Raw genomic sequence first — 27,057 nt, 5'->3', positions numbered from 1 at the left:
CCTCCCCACGTCTACCTTTGACTCATTCCTCTCTGCCTCCTTCTTTCCACTCCTCTCCTCTTTGACCTCACCCTCTCACCTTCCCCCTACTCACAAGGCAGGCAATACGCTCGACCTCATCTTTACTAGATGCTGTTCTTCCACTAACCTCATTGCAACTCCTCCAAGTCTCCGACCACTACCTTGTATCCTTTTCCCTCTCGCTCTCATCCAACACTTCCCACACTGCCCCTACTCGGATGGTATCGCGCCGTCCCAACCTTCGCTCTCTCTCCCCCGCTACTCTCTCCTCTTCCATCCTATCATCTCTTCCCTCTGCTCAAACCTTCTCCAACCTATCTCCTGATTCTGCCTCCTCAACCCTCCTCTCCTCCCTTTCTGCATCCTTTGACTCTCTATGTCCCCTATCCTCCAGGCCGGCTCGGTCCTCCCCTCCCGCTCCGTGGCTCGACGACTCATTGCGAGCTCACAGAACAGGGCTCCGGGCAGCCGAGCGGAAATGGAGGAAAACTCGCCTCCCTGCGGACCTGGCATCCTTTCACTCCCTCCTCTCTACATTTTCCTCCTCTGTCTCTGCTGCTAAAGCCACTTTCTACCACTCTAAATTCCAAGCATCTGCCTCTAACCCTAGGAAGCTCTTTGCCACCTTCTCCTCCCTCCTGAATCCTCCTCCCCCCCCCCCCTCCCTCTCTGCAGATGACTTCGTCAACCATTTTGAAAAGAAGGTCGACGACATCCGATCCTCGTTTGCTAAGTCAAACGACACCGCTGGTTCTGCTCACACTGCCCTACCCTGTGCTCTGACCTCTTTCTCCCCTCTCTCTCCAGATGAAATCTCGCGTCTTGTGACGGCCGGCCGCCCAACAACCTGCCCGCTTGACCCTATCCCCTCCTCTCTTCTCCAGACCATTTCCGGAGACCTTCTCCCTTACCTCACCTCGCTCATCAACTCATCCCTGACCGCTGGCTACGTCCCTTCCGTCTTCAAGAGAGCGAGAGTTGCACCCCTTCTGAAAAAACCTACACTCGATCCCTCCGATGTCAACAACTACAGACCAGTATCCCTTCTTTCTTTCCTCTCCAAAACTCTTGAACGTGCCGTCCTTGGCCAGCTCTCCCGCTATCTCTCTCAGAATGACCTTCTTGATCCAAATCAGTCAGGTTTCAAGACTAGTCATTCAACTAAGACTGCTCTTCTCTGTATCACGGAGGCGCTCCGCACTGCTAAAGCTAACTCTCTCTCCTCTGCTCTCATCCTTCTAGACCTATCAGCTGCCTTCGATACTGTGAACCATCAGCTCCTCCTCTCCACCCTCTCCGAGTTGGGCATCTCCGGCGCGGCCCACGCTTGGATTGCGTCCTACCTGACAGGTCGCTCCTACCAGGTGGCGTGGCGAGAATCTGTCTCCTCACCACGCGCTCTCACCACTGGTGTCCCCCAGGGCTCTGTTCTAGGCCCTCTCCTATTCTCGCTATACACCAAGTCACTTGGCTCTGTCATAACCTCACATGGTCTCTCCTATCATTGCTATGCAGACGACACACAATTAATCTTCTCCTTTCCCCCTTCTGATGACCAGGTGGCGAATCGCATCTCTGCATGTCTGGCAGACATATCAGTGTGGATGACGGATCACCACCTCAAGCTGAACCTCGGCAAGACGGAGCTGCTCTTCCTCCCGGGAAGGACTGCCCGTTCCATGATCTCGCCATCACGGTTGACAACTCCATTGTGTCCTCCTCCCAGAGCGCTAAGAACCTTGGCGTGATCCTGGACAACACCCTGTCGTTCTCAACTAACATCAAGGCGGTGGCCCGTTCCTGTAGGTTCATGCTCTACAACATCCGCAGAGTACGACCCTGCCTCACACAGGAAGCGGCGCAGGTCCTAATCCAGGCACTTGTCATCTCCCGTCTGGATTACTGCAACTCGCTGTTGGCTGGGCTCCCTGCCTGTGCCATTAAACCCTACAACTCATCCAGAACGCCGCAGCCCGTCTGGTGTTCAACCTTCCCAAGTTCTCTCACGTCACCCCGCTCCTCCGCTCTCTCCACTGGCTTCCAGTTGAAGCTCGCATCCGCTACAAGACCATGGTGCTTGCCTACGGAGCTGTGAGGGGAACAGCACCTCAGTACCTCCAGGCTCTGATCAGGCCCTACACCCAAACAAGGGCACTGCGTTCATCCACCTCTGGCCTGCTCGCCACCCTACCACTGAGGAAGTACAGTTCCCGCTCAGCCCAGTCAAAACTGTTCGCTGCTCTGGCCCCCCAATGGTGGAACAAACTCCCTCACGACGCCAGGACAGCGGAGTCAATCACCACCTTCCGGAGACACCTGAAACCCCACCTCTTTAAGGAATACCTAGGATAGGATAAGTAATCCTTCTCACCCCCCTAAAAGATTTAGATGCATTATTGTAAAGTGGCTGTTCCACTGGATGTCATAAGGTGAATGCACCAATTTGTAAGTCGCTCTGGATAAGAGCGTCTGCTAAATGACTTAAATGTAAAATGTAAATGTGGTGTGTCATCATAGTGGTCTCTGATTGGTGGTCATCATTTGGTGTGTCATCATAGTGGTCTCTGATTGGTGGTCATCATAGTAGTCTCTGATTGGTGTGTCATCATAGTGGTCTCTGATTGGTGGTCATCATTTGGTGTGTCATCATAGTGGTCTCTGATTGGTGGTCATCATAGTGGTCTCTGATTGGTGTGCCATCATAGTGGTCTCTGATTGGTGGTCATCATAGTGGTCTCTGATTGGTGTTCATCATTTGGTGTGTCATCATAGTGGTCTTTGATTGGTGGTCATCATTTGGTGTGTCATCATAGTAGTCTCTGATTGGTGTCATAATAGTGGTCTCTGATTGGTGGTCATCATTTGGTGTGTCATCATAGTGGTCTCTGATTGGTGGTCATCATTTGGTGTGTCATCATAGTGGTCTCTGATTTGTGTGTCATCATAGTGGTCTCTGACTGGTGTGTCATCATAGTGGTCATCATTTGGTGTGTCATTATAGTGGTCTCTGATTGGTGGTCATCATTTGGTGTGTCATCATAGTAGTCTCTGATTGGTGTGTCATCATAGTGGTCTCTGACTTGCTAAAGTGGGACAAACTTAAACTTGCGCCTTTTTGAGAAAACAGAAAGGTGTCATCTTGTTTTGTTTTTTTATGCAATCTGATTACGATATTTTTTATTAGGACACAAATGATGACATTTTTTGTAATCAGATTACATGTAATTTGTTATTCCCCAACCCTGCTCTCCATCTAATCTTCTCTATTCCCTTTCCACCTTCTCCAAACCATTTCCCCAGTCCTCTCTCTCTTTCTACCTCCTCCTCCCCTCGGGACAGTAGTGGAGAAGGTAGAACGTTTTAAGTTCCTCGGCGTACACATCACGGACAAACTGAATTGGTCCACCCACACAGACAGCATCGTGAAGAAGGTGCAGCAGCGCCTCTTCAACCTCAGGAGGCTGGAGAAATTTGGCTTGTCACCAAAAACACACAAACTTTTACAGATGCACAATCAAGAGCATCCTGTCAGGCTGTATCACCGCCTGGTACGGCAACTGCTCCGCCCACAACCGTAAGGCTCTCCAGAGGGTAGTGAGGTCTGCTCCGCCCACAACCATAAGGCTCTCCAGAGGGTAGTGAGGTCTGCTCCGCCCACAACCATAAGGCTCTCCAGAGGGTAGTGAGGTCTGCTCCGCCCACAACCATAAGGCTCTCCAGAGGGTAGTGAGGTCTGCTCCGCCCACAACCATAAGGCTCTCCAGAGGGTAGTGAGGTCTGCTCCGCCCACAACCATAAGGCTCTCCAGAGGGTAGTGAGGTCTGCTCCGCCCACAACCATAAGGCTCTCCAGAGAGTAGTGAGGTCTGCTCCGCCCACAACCATAAGGCTCTCCAGAGGGTAGTGAGGTCTGCTCCACCCACAACCATAAGGCTCTCCAGAGGGTAGTGAGGTCTGCTCCGCCCACAACCATAAGGCTCTCCAGAGGGTAGTGAGGTCTGCTCCACCCACAACCATAAGGCTCTCCAGAGGGTAGTGAGGTCTGCTCCGCCCACAACCATAAGGCTCTCCAGAGGGTAGTGAGGTCTGCTCCGCCCACAACCATAAGGCTCTCCAGAGGGTAGTGAGGTCTGCTCCGCCCACAACCATAAGGCTCTCCAGAGGGTAGTGAGGTCTGCTCCGCCCACAACCATAAGGCTCTCCAGAGGGTAGTGAGGTCTGCTCCGCCCACAACCATAAGGCTCTCCAGAGAGTAGTGAGGTCTGCTCCGCCCACAACCATAAGGCTCTCCAGAGGGTAGTGAGGTCTGCTCCACCCACAACCATAAGGCTCTCCAGAGGGTAGTGAGGTCTGCTCCGCCCACAACCATAAGGCTCTCCAGAGGGTAGTGAGGTCTGCTCCGCCCACAACCATAAGGCTCCCAGAGGGTAGTGAGGTCTGCTCCACCCACAACCATAAGGCTCCCAGAGGGTAGTGAGGTCTGCTCCACCCACAACCATAAGGCTCTCCAGAGGGTAGTGAGGTCTGCTCCACCCACAACCATAAGGCTCTCCAGAGGGTAGTGAGGTCTGCTCCACCCACAACCATAAGGCTCTCCAGAGGGTAGTGAGGTCTGCTCCACCCACAACCAGAGGGTAAGGCTCTCCAGAGGGTAGTGAGGTCTGCTCCACCCACAACCATAAGGCTCTCCAGAGGGTAGTGAGGTCTGCTCCACCCACAACCATAAGGCTCTCCAGAGGGTAGTGAGGTCTGCTCCGCCCACAACCATAAGGCTCTCCAGAGGGTAGTGAGGTCTGCTCCGCCCACAACCATAAGGCTCTCCAGAGGGTAGTGAGGTCTGCTCCGCCCCACAACCATAAGGCTCTCCAGAGGGTAGTGAGGTCTGCTCCGCCCACAACCATAAGGCTCTCCAGAGGGTAGTGAGGTCTGCTCCGCCCAACCATACTCTCCAGAGGGTAGTGAGGTCTGCTCCGCCCACAACCATAAGGCTCTCCAGAGGGTAGTGAGGTCTGCTCCGCCCACAACCATAAGGCTCTCCAGAGGGTAGTGAGGTCTGCTCCGCCCACAACCATAAGGCTCTCCAGAGGGTAGTGAGGTCTGCTCCGCCCACAACCATAAGGCTCTCCAGAGGGTAGTGAGGTCTGCTCCACCCACAACCATAAGGCTCTCCAGAGGGTAGTGAGGTCTGCTCCGCCCACAACCATAAGGCTCTCCAGAGGGTAGTGAGGTCTGCTCCGCCCACAACCATAAGGCTCCCAGAGGGTAGTGAGGTCTGCTCCACCCACAACCATAAGGCTCCCAGAGGGTAGTGAGGTCTGCTCCACCCACAACCATAAGGCTCCCAGAGGGTAGTGAGGTCTGCCATAAGGCTCTCCAGAGGGTAGTGAGGTCCACAACCATAAGGCTCTCCAGAGGGTAGTGAGGTCTGCTCCACCCACAACCATAAGGCTCCCAGAGGGTAGTGAGGTCTGCTCCACCCACAACCATAAGGCTCTCCAGAGGGTAGTGAGGTCTGCTCCACCCACAACCATAAGGCTCTCCAGAGGGTAGTGAGGTCTGCTCCACCCACAACCATAAGGCTCTCCAGAGGGTAGTGAGGTCTGCTCCACCCACAACCATAAGGCTCTCCAGAGGGTAGTGAGGTCTGCTCCACCCACAACCATAAGGCTCTCCAGAGGGTAGTGAGGTCTGCTCCACCCACAACCATAAGGCTCTCCAGAGGGTAGTGAGGTCTGCTCCACCCACAACCATAAGGCTCTCCAGAGGGTAGTGAGGTCTGCTCCGCCCACAACCATAAGGCTCTCCAGAGGGTAGTGAGGTCTGCTCCGCCCACAACCATAAGGCTCTCCAGAGGGTAGTGGGGTCTGCTCCACCCACAACCATAAGGCTCCCAGAGGGTAGTGAGATCTGCTCCACCCACAACCATAAGGCTCTCCAGAGGGTAGTGAGGTCTGCTCCACCCACAACCATAAGGCTCCCAGAGGATAGTGAGGTCTGCACAACACATCACCGGGGGCCATCAGACTGTTAAACAGCCATGACTAACATTGAGTAGGTAGTTGTGAAATTGTTAGATTACTTGTTAGATATAACTACATGGTCAGAACTAGAAGCACAAGCATTTCGCTACACTCGCATTAACATCTGCTTACCATGTGTACGTGACAAATACAATTTGATTTGATTTCTCCCTTTTTTCCCAACCCTCTACACCTTCTGTCCATCTTCTAGTCCTTTCCTTCTCTCCCTGTCCTTTCCTTCTCTCCCTTTCCTTTCCTTCTCTCCCTTTCCGTTCCTTCTCTCCCTGTCCTTTCCTTCTCTCCCTTTCCTTTCCTTCTCTCCCTTTCCTTTCCTTCTCTCCCTGTCCTTTCCTTCTCTCCCTTTCCTTTCCTTCTCTCCCTTTCCTTTCCTTCTCTCCCTGTCCTTTCCTTCTCTCCCTTTCCTTTCCTTCTCTCCCTGTCCTTTCATTCTCTCCCTTTCCTTTCCTTCTCTCCCTGTCCTTTCCTCCTCTCTCCTCCTCCTCTTCCCTCGATCAAGACCATTACACCAGTCCTCTCTCCTTATGCTACAGCTGAAAGCAGCTCATGTTCAAACACCCCTAGGACATCCTCCTTTAAACCACACACTGCCCCTCTCTCTCTCTCTCACTCCTAGAACATCCTCCTTTAAACCACACACACTGCCCCTCTCTCTCTCTCTCTCTCTCTCTCTCACTCCTAGGACATCTTACTTGAAACCACACACACTCCCCCTCTCTATCTCTCACTCCTAGAACATCCTCCTTTAAACCACACACTCCCCCCTCTCTCTCTCTGTCCTAGAACATCCTCCTTTAAACCACACACTCCCCCTCTCTCTCTCTCTCTCTCACTCCTAGGACATCTTCCTGTAAACCACACTCTCTCTCTCTCACTCCTAGGACATCTTCCTGTAAACCACACTCTCTCTCTCTCACTCCTAGGACATCTTACTTGAAACCACACACACTCCCTCTCTATCTCTCACTCCTAGGACATCTTCCTGTAAACCACACACTCCCCTCTCTCTCTCTCACTCCTAGGACATCTTACTTCAAACCACACACTCCCCCTCTCTCTCTCACTCCTAGGACATCTTCCTGTAAACCACATACTCTCCCTCTCTCTCTCTCACTCCTAGGACATCTTACATTAAACCACACACACTCCCCCCCTCTCTCTCTCCCTCTCACTCCTAGGACATCTTCCTGTAAACCACACACACTCCCCCTCTTTCTCTCTCTCTCTCACTCCTAGGATATCTTCCTGTAAACCACACACACTCCCCCTCTCACTCCTAGGACATCTTCCTGTAAACCACACACACTCCTCCTCTCTCTCTCTCACTCCTAGGACATCTTCCTGTAAACCACACACACTCCTCCTCTCTCTCTCACACTCCTAGGACATCTTCCTGTAAACCACACACACTCCTCCTCTCTCACTCTCACTCCTAGGACATCTTCATGTAAACCACACTCTCTCTCTCACTCCTCGGACATCTTCCTGTAAACCACACACTCTCCCTCTCTCTCTCACCCCTAGGACATCTTACTTTAAACCACACACACCCCCCCCCTCTCTCTCCCTCTCACTCCTAGGATATCTTCCTGTAAACCACACACACTCCCCCCTCTCTCTCCCTCTCACTCCTAGGATATCTTCCTGTAAACCACACACACTCCTCCTCTCTCTCTCACTCCTAGGACATCTTCCTGTAAACCACACACACTCCTCCTCTCTCTCTCTCACTCCTAGGACATCTTACTTGAAACCACACACACTCCCCCTCTCTATCTCTCTCTCTCACTCCTAGGACATCTTATTTCAAACCACACACACTCCCCCTCTCTCTCTCTCCCTCTCACTCCTAGGACATCTTCCTGTAAACCACATACTCTCCCTCTCTCTCTCACTCCTAGGACATCTTACTTTAAACCACACACACTCCCCCCCTCTCTCTCTCCCTCTCACTCCTAGGACATCTTCCTGTAAACCACACACACTCCCCCTCTCTCTCTCACTCCTAGGATATCTTCCTGTAAACCACACACACTCCCCCGCTCACTCCTAGGACATCTTCCTGTAAACCACACACACTCCTCCTCTCTCTCTCTCTCTCACTCCAAGGACATCTTCCTGTAAACCACACACACTCCTCCTCTCTCTCTCTCACTCCTAGGACATCTTCCTGTAAACCACACACACTCCTCCTCTCTCACTCTCACTCCTAGGACATCTTCATGTAAACCACACTCTCTCTCTCTCACTCCTCGGACATCTTCCTGTAAACCACACACTCTCCCTCTCTCTCTCTCTCACTCCTAGGACATCTTACTTTAAACCACACACACCCCCCCTCTCTCTCTCTCCCTCTCACTCCTAGGATATCTTCCTGTAAACCACACACACTCCCCCTCTCACTCCTAGGACATCTTCCTGTAAACCACACACACTCCTCCTCTCTCTCTCTCTCACTCCTAGGACATCTTCCTGTAAACCACACACACTCCCCCTCTCACTCCTAGGACATCTTCCTGTAAACCACACACACTCCCCCTCTCTCTCTCACTCCTAGGACATCTTCCTGTAAACCACACACACTCCTCCTCTCTCTCTCTCTCTCTCTCACTCCTAGGACATCTTCCTGTAAACCACACACACTCCTCCTCTCTCTCGCTCACTCCTCGGACATCTTCCTGTAAACCACACTCTCTCTCTCTCTCACACTCCTAGGACATCTTACTTTAAACCACACACACTCCCCCTCTCTATCTCTCACTCCTAGAACATCCTCCTTTAAACCACACACTCCCCTCTCTCTCTCTCACTCCTAGGACATCTTCCTGTAACCCCCCCCTCTCTCTCTCTCTCTCACACTCCTAGGATATCTTCCTGTAAACCACACTCTCCCTCTCTCACTCCTAGGACATCTTCCTGTAAACCACACACTCCCCCTCTCTCTCTCTCTCACTCCTAGGATATCTTCCTGTAAACCACACACACTCCTCCTCTCTCTCTCTCACTCCTAGGACATCTTCCTGTAAACCACACTCTCTCTCTCTCTCACACTCCTAGGACATCTTCCTGTAAACCACACACTCTCTCTCTCACTCCTAGGACATCTTCCTGTAAACCACACACTCTCTCTCTCTCACTCCTAGGACATCTTCCTGTAAACCACACACACTCCCCCTCTCTCACTCCTAGGATATCTTCCTGTAAACCACACACACTCCCCCTCTCACTCATAGGACATCTTCCTGTAAACCACACACACTCCTCCTCTCTCTCTCTCACTCCTAGGACATCTTCCTGTAAACCACACTCTCTCTCTCTCACACTCCTAGGACATCTTCCTGTAAACCACACACTCTCTCTCACTCCTAGGACATCTTCCTGTAAACCACACACTCTCTCTCTCTCTCTCTCTCACTCCTAGGACATCTTCCTGTAAACCACACACTCTCTCTCTCTCCTGGGACATCCTCCTGTAAACATACAGTGAGATGAGAAGGGCTGTCTGGTAAAATATTAATAGTCTGTTAATTGTTTGTTTATGGACTGGGTTGTGTTAATAGTCACAATAGTCCTGTTTATTACCATTCCACCACAGCCCTGTGAGCCCTGGCCACATAGTGTCGGGTTACACCTCCACAACTGGCTGATAAACCAGGACCAATGTCCCAAATGGCTCCCTGTTCACCATATAGTGCACTACTTTTGACCAGGGCCCGGACCAGGACATCTTCCTGTAAACCACACACACTCCTCCTCTCTCTCTCTCACTCCTAGGACATCTTCCTGTAAACCACACACACTCCTCCTCTCTCACTCTCACTCCTAGGACATCTTCATGTAAACCACACTCTCTCTCTCTCACTCCTCGGACATCTTCCTGTAAACCACACACTCTCCCTCTCTCTCTCTCACTCCTAGGACATCTTACTTTAAACCACACACACACTCCCCCTCTCACTCATAGGACATCTTCCTGTAAACCACACACTCTCTCTCACTCCTAGGACATCTTCCTGTAAACCACACACTCTCTCTCTCTCACTCCTAGGACATCTTCCTGTAAACCACACACTATCTCTCTCTCTCTCTCTCTCACTCCTAGGACATCTTCCTGTAAACCACACACTCTCTCTCTCTCACACTCCTAGGACATCTTCCTGTAAACCACACACTCTCTCTCACTCCTAGGACATCTTCCTGTAAACCACACACTCTCTCTCTCTCACTCCTAGGACATCTTCCTGTAAACCACACTCTCTCTCTCTCACTCCTAGGACATCTTCCTGTAAACCACACACTCTCTCTCTCTCCTGGGACATCCTCCTGTAAACATACAGTGAGATGAGAAGGGCTGTCTGGTAAAATATTAATAGTCTGTTAATTGTTTGTTTATGGACTGGGTTGTGTTAATAGTCACAATAGTCCTGTTTATTACCATTCCACCACAGCCCTGTGAGCCCTGGCCACATAGTGTCGGGTTACACCTCCACAACTGGCTGATAAACCAGGACCAATGTCCCAAATGGCTCCCTGTTCACCATATAGTGCACTACTTTTGACCAGGGCCCATTAGTGCACTATATAGTGAATAGGCTGCTATTTCTGACACAGCCAATATGTTGTGGAATTCAGAGTGTAGATGTTAATGTTAGTATTGTTTTATGTGCTGCTGCTTTGGTTTAGAATTGTTATTTTTTGTGCCCCAAGTCAAGTGGCCCAAAGGTTGACCACGTTGTCTCGTGAGATTTACTATCCTAAACATTCCCCTAATCAATTATGTTGTGGAACATTCTGTTAGCACAACGCCTACAATAGCCCAACCGCACAGGAAATCTCACAGGAATGTGACTTGTGACAATCTTACATAACAATCGTTTTACTGCAACAACAACAAAAATGAATATACAACTGCTGTACATTGAAATGGAACATATAAACTCATGAGACCATGTTGCAAACTAACACATAAGCAGTCAGAACTACAGAACTACTCCTTGGATATACATGTGGACTGTTTCTACTGTATGTTGTACTCTGGTGTGCATTGGGGAGAAATATACATCCGGTAGGAATGTAAACGAAGAGGGATATTTGTGACTATGATGTCACAAGTCTTGTCTCTACTCCCCAGTACTTCTACTACAGTGGAAATATATTCATGTACGAATGGCTGGAAGATTACAAACACACACAAATCAAATGGAATCTAAAAGTTCAAACGTAGTCGTCAACACGTGTATTTTTGATGATTTCAAATGTAGGAGACGCCAGTCCTTTGAAAGTCTTTTAAAGTCAAACCACAAGGGCAATGTTGCAAATAATATATTCGCCAGTCCTACGTCATTCATGAGGAGACAAATAGTTGTTAAGAGAGTTGGTTATAGAGCAGGAACTGAGAATGTGTGTGTGTATGAGTGTGTGTGTATGAGTGTGTGACAGTGTGTGTGTGTGTGACAGTGTGTGTGTGTACTTAACATGGCCGCCGTGCAGGATGTTACTCAGACAGATCTGGGCTTTTTACAGTCGGGTCTTTCGGATATCCAATCCAATGAACTAAAATAGACTAGTGGCGGTCAGTCAGAGTCATGTCACTCCTCCTCGCTGTGGCGTTCAGTCAGAGTCATGTCACTCCTCCTCGCTGTGGCGTTCAGTCAGAGTCATGTCACTCCTCCTCGCTGTGGAGAGATGTACTAAAACATTTCACTAACAGGATGTTTTTCATTTTTTATACAACCAGATAGTCTAGATGGACTGTTTTTTAAACCCACAGGAATCAGAGATTCAATGTGACATAGGTTCTGGTTTAGGCGGGTCTGTGGCTGCGTCCCAAATTAGACCATATTCACTGTATAGTGCACTAGTTTAACCAGAGGCCTGGTCAAAAGTAGTGCACTATAAAGGGCTCCATTTGGGACAACGCCTTGTAGACAAAGTGGCTGTTGAACTAGACTATTTCGGCCCTGTTCCAATCTCCATACAACTTAAGAGTACACGCTTCATACTAAGTGTCGTACTAGTGTGGACATTGGAACGCAGCTTAGGGGTTGAGCCAGCCCTTAAACCATATTCTTATCCGGTTTCATCAACATGTGAAGACTTCAACATAGAACATTGAGGGAAAGACAGATTGTAGAGGCATGTTCATGAATAATACATTAAGAAAGTTGTGAGATCAAAAAAGACGGTTTTGATTATAAGGAGTTCTTCATTTCGCATTCCTCTGCACATGATAATTTCCGTCTTTTCATGATGATATAAGATTGTTCCAGCATGTAGGACTAATGTGGTTGGTATCAATGTGGCGACTGTTTGTCTAACCCAGTCCGACATCACTGCCAGCTGGTCTTCATTTGCCTCTTGTTGCAGTAACAGGGCAGTCCACTAGATGGCGGTAGTTGAACACTGAACTTCTCTACTAACTTGTTGGTAATCATGTTTGCTGTGGGCTCTTTTTGTGCTGAGATATAAAAACTACAAGACCCATAAGCAGATGATCACTGGGGCCTATTCAGGATGCAACTTTTTTTCCCCCAGGAAGAGATAGAAATGTATTGTGTTTCTCAAGTAGAATTAGGGAATTGTGTTTGGCTTGGTTTCCTTCCTCCTGCAACATCGTGAACATATAACCTGAATAGAACACACCTTTTGGAATAGTGAGGTACGGTATTTATTTGGTAAGTAGACATATGAACTCAGATAGGATAAAGTATTGATGAAGCTCAATACTTCAATAGATGGTAACACCTTACCTGAGGGAGAAATATATGTTTTTTTATGGAAAATTGAGTCAGAAATTGGCACCCCATTCCCTATATAGTGCACTAGTTTTGACCAGAGCCCTATGGGTCCTACTCAAATGTAGTGCACTAAAAGGGTTGGATGTCATTTTGGATACAACCTGTATGTGTTTCCCTGTGACTTATAGAATACTTAAGATACAAATCACATGATGCCAAATAGAGACCCAGTGATGTGGAATATAGATAGTTATAGATAGTTTCATTTGTTAGAATTTTAAAGAAGTATGATTTGTTTTGATAGAATATGCAATGTATAATGCATTTCATATTTACAGATATTGTGTTATATATGAATGTCTGAAGAGTATGAATGATGTGTTATTCAGAAGAATTATGACTTATTTTGACAGTGTTAAACATATTACTACATTTACTGAAACTATGAAAGAGTATATAACAGTTAACTGAAAAGAGAGAAAACCAACAGTCTGAAATGTACATTCAGGATCAAACCCTAGCTTGAGATCAGGGGTTGTAATGTAATCAACCCTGGGGAGACCGACTGACCCCTCTCATTGAAGCCATGAAGTTCAAGGCCGACTGCGGTACTGAAGGCTGTTGTTTCCAGAAAGCAGGATCTCCCATAATAGTGAATGGGAAAATGGCAATCTTCGTTGTCAATATTAGAGAAAAAACTAAAAAAAACTAGCATTCAAACACAACCATGTTACCAATAATTGCTTATATTAGAACAGATGTATGTCCTTGAACTGATTATATATAAAAAAAAATACAATTGTACAAAGAAGTTATAAGGATAATTGAGTTGCTATTGTAGCCTGCAGTACCCTGGTCGGCCTTCGGTTGCAGGCAGCTCTGACCTATAGCCTGCAACGTCCCTTCCCGGAGTAGCTCAAACTGTGCATGTTATGTCGACATACATATCCCCAATGAGACGGCACTTTAGCAAGCTAAAACCGACTTCCTAACCTTCAAATGCGACATTGAGTCTTCACATAGGAATTAATGGTGGGACATCATTGACGGCTTTGCCCATTCATGTACAGACAATGGTTGGTCCTCTAGTAAGGTTTTTGTGATATATTGAACCAGGGCTGGCCCTAGCGTTTTGGGGCCCCACACCATGCGGGTAAAACATTTTATTGGGCCCCCTCTTGACGGCACAGATAAAGCAAATGTAAGTTTTAAAGTACATTTCCTGAAATTCACATTCGCATTTAGCTATGGGGCAGAAAATGTTGTGGTTTTAAATCACATTTTATCAAATTCTACACATTTTTCTTCAAATGGGACAGCCAGAAGATCTTGCAGATTTAAAGCACATTTCCAACAATTCTACAAATACTGCCAGGGGGTGGAGAGAAATGATCAAGTTTTAAAGCAAATTTCCTACAATTCTACACATTTTGCCATGACTTATGATATCTGAGTGAGAGTGACTGACAACATCAATAGAGGTCCCCTGGAGGTCAGGGTACATGCGTGCCTGGTCATTAGTTGGCCATGATTACTATAAGGCGTAGACAGCTGGCTAACTTACCAATCTAAATAAATGTTTGCTAACAAGGGCTAATTCAGAGACTGACACTGCTGATTCACTAACAAAAACTGCTGATTCACTAACAAAAACTGCTGATTCACTAACAGAAACTGCTGATTCACTAACAAATTAAAACATTTCACCTTGTGTATTTTACTTTAACTCTCAACATTAAGTTGAGACCCCGACTGAGTCCCCCCGCCCAAAAAAAAAAAGTACCTTGTGCCTAGGGCCTGCCCTGGGTTGAACCACTAGCAGGAAGTTTTGTGATAGGATGACCCTCTAACAAGGTGCATTGTGATAGGATGACCCTCTAACAAGGTGCATTGTGATAGGATGACCCTCTAACAAGGTGCATTGTGATAGGATGACCCTCTAACAAGGTGCATTGTGATAGGATGACCCTCTAACAAGGTGCATTGTGATAGGATGACCCTCTAACAAGGTGCATTGTGAAAGGATGACCCTCTAGCAAGGTGCATTGTGATGGGATGACCCTCTAGCAAGGTGCATTGTGATGGGATGACCCTCTAGCAAGGTGCATTGTGATGGGATGACCCTCTAGCAAGGTGCATTGTGAAAGAGGATTGGCTGAACTATGCCTGTGAGTATCTTGGGCACGTGAACGCTGACGATCTCAGAGATCATCTCTGGATAGCTGACTCTGGTGGGCAGAGACTGGGCCTGGATAAACAGATCATAGGTGAACTGGTGCAGCTTCCTCACAATCTGAGAGTGAGAGAGAGAGAGTGAGAGAGGGGGGGAGAGAGAGTGAGAGAGAGAGTGAGAGAGGGGGGAGAGAGAGTGAGAGAGAGGGAGAGAGGGGGAGAGAGAGTGAGAGAGGGGGAGAGAGAGGGAGAGAGGGGGGAGAGAGGGAGAGAGGGGGAGAGAGAGGGAGAGAGGGGGAGAGAGAGTGAGAGAGGGGGAGAGAGAGGGAGAGAGGGGGGGAGAGAGAGGGAGTCAATTGTCAGTAACACCAAAGCAGGGGGGGGGGGGGTTGAACAAGTCAGGGGTTAGTGGTTAGGGATAGAAGCAGGGCCGGCCCTGGGTATAGACGACATAAGCTGTTGCTTAGGGCCCCTGGCCACTACGGCCCCCAACCTCCCAAAATACTTTAGGAACTGAGTTGGGGTCTAAACTTACTGTTGAGAGTTATAACAGTAGAACACCAAGAGCTGTTGCTGGAACGTGCTGACCGGAAAACAGAACAAACCAAAGTTGTTCTCTTGTTTGACCTGGTCGCGGGTCGCGAAGGAACAAGGATGCGTCATATCAGGGTGTCTAGCTATAAGTTCAACCTGATCAATCAAACGGATGGGTGTAAGCAATTATGGTTATTCCAAATGCCCTCAACTAGGTGCCTTCGCTAGACAGACATAGAGAGGAGGGAGGAGGTAAGTGAGAAAGGATGAAAGTGAGAGGAGGTAGAAAAGAATGGAAGACAGACAGAGAGACAGACGAAGAGAGAGAAACAGAGAGAGAGAAAGACAGCAGTGTAAATGTACTTAGACTAGAGTATTTCAACACCTCTTCTCCTCCAACTTGTTAGGCAATCATATGTACCTACAGGGGAAGGTGGCCAGCCACACAGGAGGGTGATTTTTACTAAGGAGGAGGAGGCCGTGCTGACCAAGACGCATGCTAGCCATTTCGGAGCACATGATTGTCAAAATCAACCTACGCTTCTTCTGACAGGGAATTGTCTAGGAGGTGGACAGAAGGGAAATAACCTTTTATTTATCAATCACATTCTATTATATCTGAAATTATTAGGATTTCAATGAATATCATATCAGAGAGCACACAATGTTTCAATTTGTCACGTTGTGCCTAAAGGTCAGTACCCTGTCTAGCCTGCCAGAAGTTTGAGAGGGCGAAGACTGTGGAGCCGGAGTTGAAGCGCATCAAAGTTGTTTCATCATGGCACATGATCGGTGAGTGTCCCAATTCAAATTTCGGCCCGATAAGTTGTTTTGTAATGGTTGCTTTATTTGACCACAACAGTATTATAGAATGTGTGTGTGTGTGTGTGTGTGTCAGTAGCCTTACAAATATGAACATATGCATACTGTATGACACAGGTACGGATAAGAATAGAGTAATCTTCTCTCTAACACTTTAAATGTTAGAGGTGACCCTCATTGGACCTTTCACGAAATCCAGGAATGGCAACAGCTGCTGTCGAACGGCGACCCATCACTTTACCAAGTAGGTGGAGGCAATACCCATTAAGCTCAGTACAGGAAGAGAATGTGGAGGCAATACCCATTAAGCTCAGTACAGGAAGAGAATGTGGAGGCAATACCCATTAAGCTCAGTACAGGAAGAGAATGTGGAGGCAATACCCATTAAGCTCAGTACAGGAAGAGCATGTGGAGGCAATACCCATTAAGCTCAGTACAGGAAGAGAATGTGGAGGCAATACCCATTAAGCTCAGTACAGGAAGAGAATGTGGAGGCAATACCCATTAAGCTCAGTACAGGAAGAGAATGTGGAGGCAATACCCATTAAGCTCAGTACAGGAAGAGAATGTGGAGGCAATACCCATTAAGCTCAGTACAGGAAGAGCAGGTGGAGGCAATACCCATTAAGCTCAGTACAGGAAGAGAATGTGGAGGCAATACCCATTAAGCTCAGTACAGGAAGAGAATGTGGAGGCAATACCCATTAAGCTCAGTACAGGAAGAGAATGTGGAGGCAATACCCATTAAGCTCAGTACAGGAAGAGAATGTGGAGGCAATACCCATTAAGCTCAGTACAGGAAGAGAATGTGGAGGCAATACCCATTAAGCTCAGTACAGGAAGAGCATGTGGAGGCAATACCCATTAAGCTCAGTACAGGAAGAGCATGTGGAGGCAATACCCATTAAGCTCAGTACAGGAAGAGCATGTGGAGGCAATACCCATTAAGCTCAGTACAGGAAGAGAATGTGGAGGCAATACCCATTAAGCTCAGTACAGGAAGAGCATGTGGAGGCAATACCCATTAAGCTCAGTACAGGAAGAGAATGTGGAGGCAATACCCATTAAGCTCAGTACAGGAAGAGCATGTGGAGGCAATACCCATTAAGCTCAGTACAGGAAGAGAATGTGGAGGCAATACCCATTAAGCTCAGTACAGGAAGAGAATGTGGAGGCAATACCCATTAAGCTCAGTACAGGAAGAGCATGTGGAGGCAATACCCATTAAGCTCAGTACAGGAAGAGAATGTGGAGGCAATACCCATTAAGCTCAGTACAGGAAGAGAATGTGGAGGCAATACCCATTAAGCTCAGTACAGGAAGAGAATGTGGAGGCAATACCCATTAAGCTCAGTACAGGAAGAGAATGTGGAGGCAATACCCATTAAGCTCAGTACAGGAAGAGAATGTGGAGGCAATACCCATTAAGCTCAGTACAGGAAGAGCATGTGGAGGCAATACCCATTAAGCTCAGTACAGGAAGAGCATGTGGAGGCAATACCCATTAAGCTCAGTACAGGAAGAGAATGTGGAGGCAATACCCATTAAGCTCAGTACAGGAAGAGCATGTGGAGGCAATACCCATTAAGCTCAGTACAGGAAGAGAATGTGGAGGCAATACCCATTAAGCTCAGTACAGGAAGAGCATGTGGAGGCAATACCCATTAAGCTCAGTACAGGAAGAGAATGTGGAGGCAATACCCATTAAGCTCAGTACAGGAAGAGAATGTGGAGGCAATACCCATTAAGCTCAGTACAGGAAGAGAATGTGGAGGCAATACCCATTAAGCTCAGTACAGGAAGAGAATGTGGAGGCAATACCCATTAAGCTCAGTACAGGAAGAGAATGTGGAGGCAATACCCATTAAGCTCAGTACAGGAAGAGAATGTGGAGGCAATACCCATTAAGCTCAGTACAGGAAGAGAATGTGAAGGCAATACCCATTAAACTCAGTACAGGAAGAGAATGTGAAGGCAATACCCATTAAGCTCAGTACAGGAAGAGAATGTGAAGGCAATACCCATTAAGCTCAGTACAGGAAGAGAATGTGAAGGCAATACCCATTAAGCTCAGTACAGGAAGAGAATGTGGAGGCAATACCCATTAAGCTCAGTACAGGAAGAGAATGTGAAGGCAATACCCATTAAGCTCAGTACAGGAAGAGAATGTGGAGGCAATACCCATTAAGCTCAGTACAGGAAGAGAATGTGAAGGCAATACCCATTAAGCTCAGTACAGGAAGAGAATGTGGAGGCAATACCCATTAAGCTCAGTACAGGAAGAGAATGTGAAGGCAATACCCATTAAGCTCAGTACAGGAAGAGAATGTGGAGGCAATACCCATTAAGCTCAGTACAGGAAGAGAATGTGGAGGCAATACCCATTAAGCTCAGTACAGGAAGAGAATGTGAAGGCAATACCCATTAAGCTCAGTACAGGAAGAGAATGTGGAGGCAATACCCATTAAGCTCAGTACAGGAAGAGCATGTGAAGGCAATACCCATTAAGCTCAGTACAGGAAGAGAATGTGGAGGCAATACCCATTAAGCTCAGTACAGGAAGAGAATGTGGAGGCAATACCCATTAAGCTCAGTACAGGAAGAGAATGTGGAGGCAATACCCATTAAGCTCAGTACAGGAAGAGAATGTGAAGGCAATACCCATTAAGCTCAGTACAGGAAGAGAATGTGGAGGCAATACCCATTAAGCTCAGTACAGGAAGAGAATGTGGAGGCAATACCCATTAAGCTCAGTACAGGAAGAGAATGTGAAGGCAATACCCATTAAGCTCAGTACAGGAAGAGAATGTGGAGGCAATACCCATTAAGCTCAGTACAGGAAGAGCATGTGAAGGCAATACCCATTAAGCTCAGTACAGGAAGAGAATGTGGAGGCAATACCCATTAAGCTCAGTACAGGAAGAGAATGTGGAGGCAATACCCATTAAGCTCAGTACAGGAAGAGCATGTGGAGGCAATACTCATTAAGCTCAGTACAGGAAGAGAATGTGCTTAACTCTAAATTCTCTTCTGTATAACCCATTCAAAAAAGTGCTTGAAACCAAGAGTAGATTTTTGTTTGGTATGATACCCATCAAGGACGACTGGCGAGGACACCTCCAAGACAATGACGGACATCTTCAACACCCTCAGTCATGTTGAGTGACCGACGTCATGAACACTAGAACAAGTGATGGATGTTATAGGTTATTTTCTGTCACCAATGGTTTGTTTTATTTATTCTTTACTATTTGTTTTTCCGTGGTACATAAACAGACCTATTTCAATATCTTTCATTGTCAATAGATATTCCTTTCCTACCCCCTCCTCCAGGTTTGGTGAATGGACCAACCAGACCCTCATGTCATGGGCAAGTCCCTTGATTGGTACCAGGAAGGTTGGGAGAACTACTGGAAGGTAATTCTCTTTGCACACAACAGCAGCATCCAGGCCTCCACCGAGTACGGACAGGAGTCGCAGCTGTTGACTGAGGTAAAACAATGCAATTGTGTATACAATTATTGCATATACTGAGGTTGTTTGTCTATTGATATTTTTCTATAAGGTACTTTCAGATCACTGAAAGCCCACCTGATGTGGTGGAAGCTGTCGAACCAGCTCAGAACCCTTGAGGACTACAGTACCTGCAGGCACGGACTGAGGAGGATGTAGAGGTTTTTCACCAGGTAAAAATCATTGTCCGCTGTCAATTTATTTTCTGTCCCTCCAAGAGATATGTAAGAAATAGAATAGCATTTATTCCTGTTATCAGTCAATGTGAGACTGAACATGGACAAGGAGAAACAGAAGGAGAGCTACTGGAGCAGAATGAAGAAGGGGACCAAGTGCTGCGACTTCAGGGCCAATGACTAGGTTTGGAAGATGGAGGAAAGAAAGACGACACCTGGGAAACCTCACTGCTCTTTCGCTCCTAGCTGGGGTCACCATCAGTTAAAGTGAATATAGAAAATATCAGATGATAACTATTTGTATTTGCACACAAAATAACCTGAAGCTAGTTTTAGTTCCCCTAACACTGATATTTTTCTCTTTGTCTTCCTAGGGTTCCCTCGGTGGAAGCCAACAATCTTCTACAGTTGAAGCACTTGGACGGTCGACCACTGAAAGCACTGACGCCCTACACTTCAGTGAAGCCCAATAGACAAACTATGCTCAGCTTTGGTTGACAGAAACAATAAGAAAAGCAAGAAATAGTAGTTATGCTAAGCCTATAAAAATGTACTTCTCCAATATCCTACTCTATCATACTCTATTCTACTCTATCATACTCTATTCTACTCTATCATACTCTATCATACTCTATAATTCTCTATCATAGTCTATCCTACTCTATTCTACTCTATCATACTCTATAATTATCTATCATAGTCTATCATACTCTATCATTTTCTATCATAATCTATCATACTGGGCACATAATATGTGAGATACACAGATGGACTAAAAACACTCGCACTGCAAACACTCAGAACAAAGAGAGCATCAGTGCCTGAACTTTGCAGTCTCCCTCTTCAAGTCTCCCTTCTGAGACTGACTGCCTGTTGAGAATAGGTGACAGGCAGAACCACCCACCCACACAGCAACCCCCTCCTCTATATTGCACACACCAGAATTCAGTATTTTAGTCTATGATTGCCATGTTAGTGTAAAACAAATGAATGACACAACTGTACCAAAAACGATCTAAGTTTATGTATTAAAATCTGAAATATTGCTAGGTTGGTTTTCACAGCTGTTTCACACGGTGTTCATTGTTGTAAGGTATCCTTCGATGGTATTTATTTGTTCCACATGATTCATTGTTGTAAGGTATCCTTCGATGGTATTTATTTGTTCCACATGATTCATTGTTGTAAGGTATCCTTCGATGGTATTTATTTGTTCCACATTATTCATCGTTGTAAGGTATCCTTCGATGGTATTTATTTGTTCCACATGATTCATTGTTGTAAGGTATCCTTCGATGGTATTTATTTGTTCCACATTATTCATCGTTGTAAGGTATCCTTCGATGGTATTTATTTGTTCCACATTATTCATTGTTGTATCCTATGACCGACAATAAACACATATATATTCAACCACAAGGGTGTACCAATGAGCTATGTGAGATAGAACAACATTAATCCTAAAGGAGGTCTAGTGAAAATATATTATTTCAGCGTAGATAAGGGGAGGGACCGACAAGCCAGTGTATGAATCCAACAGATTTGCATATGAATGGAGTGGAAATTATCTGACTTCCTGGTCTGTAAGGTAAGTAACTTTAATGTGTCAAGCAGATTACACGTTTTATTTGACATTTCCGAAACGTAATAATGTTTAAGACATGGATTTCATGTTGTAATGTTAACAAGGTACCCAAAAGTAGTTTGAATGAATGTTTTCATTTTGTCAGCTAAATAAAACTTGTTTAAACAGCGAAATTGCTGCGGAAATCCGCCTTGTTTGCATAGCGATGATGAAAAGAACGTCATTTTAGGCTGTAATTAGGTAATCCCACCGTTGATATAGCAACGGAACGCTAATAATTTATCGAACTCCATTGTGACGCAGAAGGGGACACTATTTGGCCAAGGGACATTATTTGCCATGACAGGCCCACAAAAAGCTAGGCTGGCCCTTGGTAGTAGGTCTATATTATCTGCTGTAGGTAGTCCACTGGCTGGGTTAGCTAGAACAGGTGTTGAGTACGGGTTACGGGTTAGAGGTCAGGGATAGGTCAGTTCTGTGGTTGCCATGGCGCAGAGAGCTCTGTAAATATTGTACATATTTGAAGTTTTAGTTGTTTTCTTTTTTGATCAACTTTTTATTTTGTTAGCTAAGTAAGTTTTGATTGTATATATTGTAGCAATCCTGGGTTTATAAGTGCGGATATCGACTGCAAGAAGAGCATGTTGTTGCGTTCTGGGCTTCGGGCCAGAAGGTTGAGGGTTCGAGCCGCACTTCCTGCCTGATTCATTACAATATATTGATCCGCGGCAGTGCAAGATCGGCAAGTCAGTTATTTTACCAACTGAACCGAGAAGCTATTTAGCTACCAACTTTATTTGAAACAACAAGAGATGGCAGAGGCTTGGAGAATGTCCCAGTAGTTTAGGTTTTCCCCAGTAGTTTATTTCAAGGTGGACTATCACTTCTGACTGTAGTGAGCTTCATGCCATAAAGCTTAGCAGCTGCATTACTTCACCCAGGTTGGTGCTACATGTTTCTCAGAGGAGTTTCCAAGGGAAGAGGTGCCCTGACTTCTAACTTGTTTCCCCCCTGGATCTAAGCATCGTTTCACCCCTGCTCAACCCACATCTCGGCCCGCCCTTCATCTGGGCTTCAACCCTTCATCTGGGCCCCAGTTTTCATCTGGGCTTCAACCCTTCATCTGGGCCCCAGTCTTCATCTGGGCTTCAACCCTTCATCTGGGCCCCAGTCTTCATCTGGGCTTCAACCCTTCATATGGGCCCTAGTCTTCATCTGGGCTTCAACCCTTCATCTGGGCCCTAGTCTTCATCTGGGATTCAAACCTTCATCTGGGCCCCAGTCTTCATCTGGGCTTCAACCCTTCATCTGGGCTTCAACCCTTCATCTGGGCCCCAGTCTTCATCTGGGCTTCAACCCTTCATCTGGGCCCCAGTCTTCATCTGGGCCCCAGTCTTCATCTGGGCTTCAACCCTTCATCTGGGCCTCAACCCTTGGGCTCCCGAATGGCGCAGTGGTCTAAAGCACTGCATCTCAGTGCTTGAGGCGTCACTACAGACACCCTGGTTCGATTCCAGAGTCCCATACAGCGGTGCACAATTGGCCAAGTGTCATATGGGTTTGGCCGATGTAGGCTGTCCTTGTAAATAAGAATTTGTTCTTAACTGACTATCCTAGTTAAATAAAGGTTACATTTTTAAAATCATCTGGACCTCAACCCTTCATTTGGGCCTTGGTCGGTAGAGACGTGGACGGGTCAGGTAAGTGGACATGGAGAGTGGATTGGACACAGGATGTGACCTGTTGAACTGGCACCTGCCTCTGTGGATGACTGTGAAAGACTGTGGATGACTGTGAAAGACTGTGGATGACTGTGAAAGACTGTGGATGACTGTGAATGACTGTGGATGTGGATGACTGTGAAAGACTGTGGATGACTGTGAAAGACTGTGGATGACTGTGAAAGACTGTGGATGACTGTGAAAGACTGTAGATGACTGTGAAAGACTGTGGATGACTGTGGATGTGGATGACTGTGAAAGACTGTGGATGACTGTGGATGTGGATGACTGTGAAAGACCTTCCAGCTAGAACTGTCAATAGGCTAACTGAAAGATTAGACTGTTTTAAGATTGAGATTCTTGCTGTAATGAAAAGCGCTATACTAATTAATTATCATTATTATTATCATTAAATTACCGGACGTAGTTGTGTTAGCTGGAACAGGCGGTGTGTATGGGTTAGGGGTTAGAGGTCAGGGTTAGGTAATATTACCGAGTGTAGGAAGTCCAGTAGCTGTGTAAGCTGGAACAGGCGTTGTGTATGGGTTAGGGGTTAGAGGTCAGGGTTAGGTAATATTACCGGGTGTAGGAAGTCCAGTAGCTGTGTTAGCTGGAACAGGCGTTGTGTATGGGTTAGGGGTTAGAGGTCAGGGTTAGGTAATATTACCGGGTGTAGGAAGTCCAGTAGCTGTGTTAGCTGGAACAGGCGTTGTGTATGGGTTAGGGTTAGAGATCAGGAGGGGTGTCCAGGGTTAGCTGGAACAGGCGTTGTGTATGGGTTAGGGGTTAGAGATCAGGGTTAGGTAATATTACCGGGTGTAGGAAGTCCAGTAGCTGTGTTAGCTGGAACAGGCGTTGTGTATGGGTTAGGGGTTAGATTAGGGTTAGGAAGTCCAGTAGCTGTGTTAGCTGGAACAGGCGTTGTGTATGGGTTAGGGTTAGAGGTCAGGGTTAGGTAATATTACCGGGTGTAGGAAGTCCAGTAGCTGTGTTAGCTGGAACAGGCGTTGTGTATGGGTTAGGGGTTAGAGGTCAGGGTTAGGTAAACAGGCGTTGTGTATTTACAGGGTTAGGTAATATTACGGGTGTAGGAAGTCCAGTAGCTGTGTTAGCTGGAACAGGCGTTGTGTATGGGTTAGGGGTTAGAGGTCAGGGTTAGGTAATATTACCGGGTGTAGGAAGTCCAGTAGCTGTGTTAGCTGGAACAGGCGTTGTGTATGGGTTAGGGGTTAGAGGTCAGGGTTAGGTAATATTACCGGGTGTAGGAAGTCCAGTAGCTGTGTTAGCTGGAACAGGCGTTGTGTATGGGTTAGGGGTTAGAGGTCAGGGTTAGGTAATATTACCGGGTGTAGGAAGTCCAGTAGCTGTGTTAGCTGGAACAGGCGTTGTGTATGGTGTTTTTCTCCATGTTGGCTGGCCAGACAAACAAGCTCCTTGATGTAAGAGATCCTCAGCTCGTCAAAACACTTCTGATTCCTCAGACCCTCCACAGGGACTAAAAGACACAAAGAAATAAGCAAATATTGAAACAGATAATGATACAGTCACTTGGGTGTCAGTGTGTCAGTGATGTGACTCACTGATGCTGAAGAGGAGCAGAGCCTTCATACAAAGGAACTCTTCCTGGGTGACTCTGAGCAGACAGAACCTCTGGGACAGCAGACGGAACTGGACACAGTGTTCGTACATACTGGACACACGCATCCTCTGACTGGGGTGGGGGGGTGGAGAGAAGAGAGAGACAGACAGACGGAGAGAAAGAGGGTGAGGAGAGAGAGTGTAATGTTTGTTTATTTCTAGTCCCATTTTTTTATTGTCTATTCCATTTGGTAACATGTGTTTCCCATGCTAATAAATTGAATTGCGAGGGAGAGAGAGGGGGAGTTAGGATGAGAGGGAGTGAAAATTGATTCAGAGAGTGTTGTTATATAACCAATAATACAACATTTCAAATTTCAAACATTTCCCTTGTCTATTGTCTAGAGACAGAGAGAGATTGTCATCAATATTGTATTCAGCAAGACAATAGTACTCACTCGTTAAAGATGAGGTCAGGAGCGAAGTAGAGCTCTCTAGCATCTGTGTTAGTGTAAGACCTCCAGCCCAGAGCGAACACCATCAACCCCAGCCATGAAGACTGGATCACTGACATCTGGTCTTCTACATGCAGCTGTCTGAAACCTACACAGAGAACATCATCAACCCCAGCCATGAAGACTTGATCACTGACATCTGGTCTTCTACATGCAGCTGTCTGAAACCTACACAGAGAACATCATCAACCCCAGCCATGAAGACTGGATCACTGACATCTGGTCTTCTACATGCAGCTGTCTGAAACCTACACAGAGAACATCATCAACCCCAGCCATGAAGACTGGATCACTGACATCTGGTCTTCTACATGCAGCTGTCTGAAACCTACACAGAGAACATCATCAACCCCAGCCATGAAGACTGGATCACTGACATCTGGTCTTCTACATGCAGCTGTCTGAAACCCATTGTGCAGGGAGAATAAAATATGTGATGAGTAGAGCCCCCTCTGGTGGGAAGGACATAGAAAACTAGAACCGAGGCTACAGCACTGATATCAGTCATACACAGACCAGCTCTCTGTCCCCCAGCTCTCTCTATCACACCTGGGTTAGTGGGTTGGTACCATGTAGTGGTTAGGTAACAGTAGGATACAGGGTTAGTGGGTTGGTAACATGTAGTGGTTAGGTAACAGTAGGATACAGGGTTGGTAACATGTAGTGGTTAGGTAACAGAAGAATACAGGGTTGGTAACATGTAGTGGTTAGGTAACAGTAGAATACAGGGTTGGTAACATGTAGTGGTTAGGTAACAGTAGGATACAGGGTTGGTAACATGTAGTGGTTAGGTAACAGTAGGATACAGGGTTAGTGGGTTGGTAACATGTAGTGGTTGGTAACAGGTAACAGTAGGATACAGGGTTAGTGGGTTGGTAACATGTAGTGGTTAGGTAACAGTAGGATACAGGGTTAGTGGGTTGGTAACATGTAGTGGTTAGGTAACAGTAGGATACAGGGTTGGTAACATGTAGTGGTTAGGTAACAGTAGGATACAGGGTTGGTAACATGTAGTGGTTAGGTAACAGTAGGATACAGGGTTGGTAACATGTAGTGGTTAGGTAACAGTAGGATACAGGGTTGGTAACATGTAGTGGTTAGGTAACAGTAGGATACAGGGTTGGTAACATGTAGTGGTTAGGTAACAGTAGGATACAGGGTTGGTAACATGTAGTGGTTAGGTAACAGTAGGATACAGGGTTGGTAACATGTAGTGGTTAGGTAACAGTAGGATACAGGGTTGGTAACATGTAGTGGTTAGGTAACAGTAGGATACAGGGTTAGTGGGTTGGTAACATGTAGTGGTTAGGTAACAGTAGGATACAGGGTCAGTAACATGTAGTGGTTAGGTAACAGTAGGATACAGGGTTAGTGGGTTGGTAACATGTAGTGGTTAGGTAACAGTAGAATACAGGGTTAGTGGGTTGGTAACATGTAGTGGTTAGGTAACAGTAGGATACAGGGTTAGTAACATGTAGTGGTTAGGTAACAGTAGGATACAGGGTTAGTGGGTTGGTAACATGTAGTGGTTAGGTAACAGTAGGATACAGGGTTGGTAACATGTAGTGGTTAGGTAACAGTAGAATACAGGGTTGGTAACATGTAGTGGTTAGGTAACAGTAGAATACAGGGTTGGTAACATGTAG

The 27,057-nt window shown here is 46.7% G+C and overlaps 1 protein-coding gene and 2 long non-coding RNA genes across 19 annotated transcripts in view; 2 read left to right on the top strand and 1 right to left on the bottom strand.

Moving 5' to 3' along the window:
- The first annotated feature begins 3,357 nt into the window (after positions 1 to 3,357).
- Positions 3,358 to 7,593, top strand: LOC127913742 (uncharacterized). 8 transcript variants are annotated; one of them, XR_008086620.1, is made up of 6 exons: positions 3,358 to 3,840; positions 4,061 to 4,236; positions 4,369 to 4,455; positions 4,724 to 4,855; positions 4,984 to 5,203; positions 5,487 to 5,788. It is a non-coding gene; the product is annotated as an uncharacterized LOC127913742 (long non-coding RNA). The 8 variants fall into 8 exon arrangements; XR_008086624.1 differs by lacking the exons at positions 3,358 to 3,840; positions 5,487 to 5,788 and adding an exon at positions 5,795 to 7,593 and having other exon boundaries at positions 3,896 to 4,236; positions 4,984 to 5,159; XR_008086627.1 differs by lacking the exons at positions 3,358 to 3,840; positions 4,061 to 4,236; positions 4,369 to 4,455 and adding exons at positions 3,896 to 4,060; positions 4,499 to 4,630 and having other exon boundaries at positions 4,680 to 4,855.
- A 5,116-nt stretch (positions 7,594 to 12,709) lies between these two features.
- LOC118372980 (progesterone receptor-like) overlaps positions 12,710 to 27,057 on the bottom strand; it is a 38,071-nt gene continuing 23,723 nt past the window's right edge. For both annotated transcript variants that reach the window (XM_052487801.1, XM_052487800.1), the window contains 4 exons: positions 25,355 to 25,499; positions 24,899 to 25,029; positions 24,662 to 24,813; positions 12,710 to 15,088 (listed from right to left, as the gene is read on the bottom strand). In XM_052487801.1, coding sequence (XP_052343761.1) covers positions 14,921 to 15,088; positions 24,662 to 24,813; positions 24,899 to 25,029; positions 25,355 to 25,499 — 596 coding nt within the window. In that variant the 3' untranslated portion in view covers positions 12,710 to 14,920. The remainder of the gene's footprint in view (positions 15,089 to 24,661; positions 24,814 to 24,898; positions 25,030 to 25,354; positions 25,500 to 27,057) is intronic.
- LOC118380844 (uncharacterized) lies at positions 16,164 to 24,570 on the top strand. 9 transcript variants are annotated; one of them, XR_008087285.1, is made up of 6 exons: positions 16,213 to 16,567; positions 19,423 to 19,549; positions 19,657 to 19,740; positions 19,889 to 23,975; positions 24,274 to 24,360; positions 24,478 to 24,570. It is a non-coding gene; the product is annotated as an uncharacterized LOC118380844 (long non-coding RNA). The 9 variants fall into 9 exon arrangements; XR_008087280.1 differs by having other exon boundaries at positions 16,164 to 16,293; positions 16,489 to 16,567; positions 19,423 to 23,975; XR_008087284.1 differs by having other exon boundaries at positions 19,657 to 23,975.

This window comes from Oncorhynchus keta, chromosome 30, assembly GCF_023373465.1.
Source record: "Oncorhynchus keta strain PuntledgeMale-10-30-2019 chromosome 30, Oket_V2, whole genome shotgun sequence".
NCBI classification, from domain to species: Eukaryota; Metazoa; Chordata; class Actinopteri; order Salmoniformes; family Salmonidae; genus Oncorhynchus; species Oncorhynchus keta.
The sequence above is the reverse complement of the archived record's forward strand: the minus strand, read 5'-3'. Positions and strand labels throughout refer to the sequence as shown.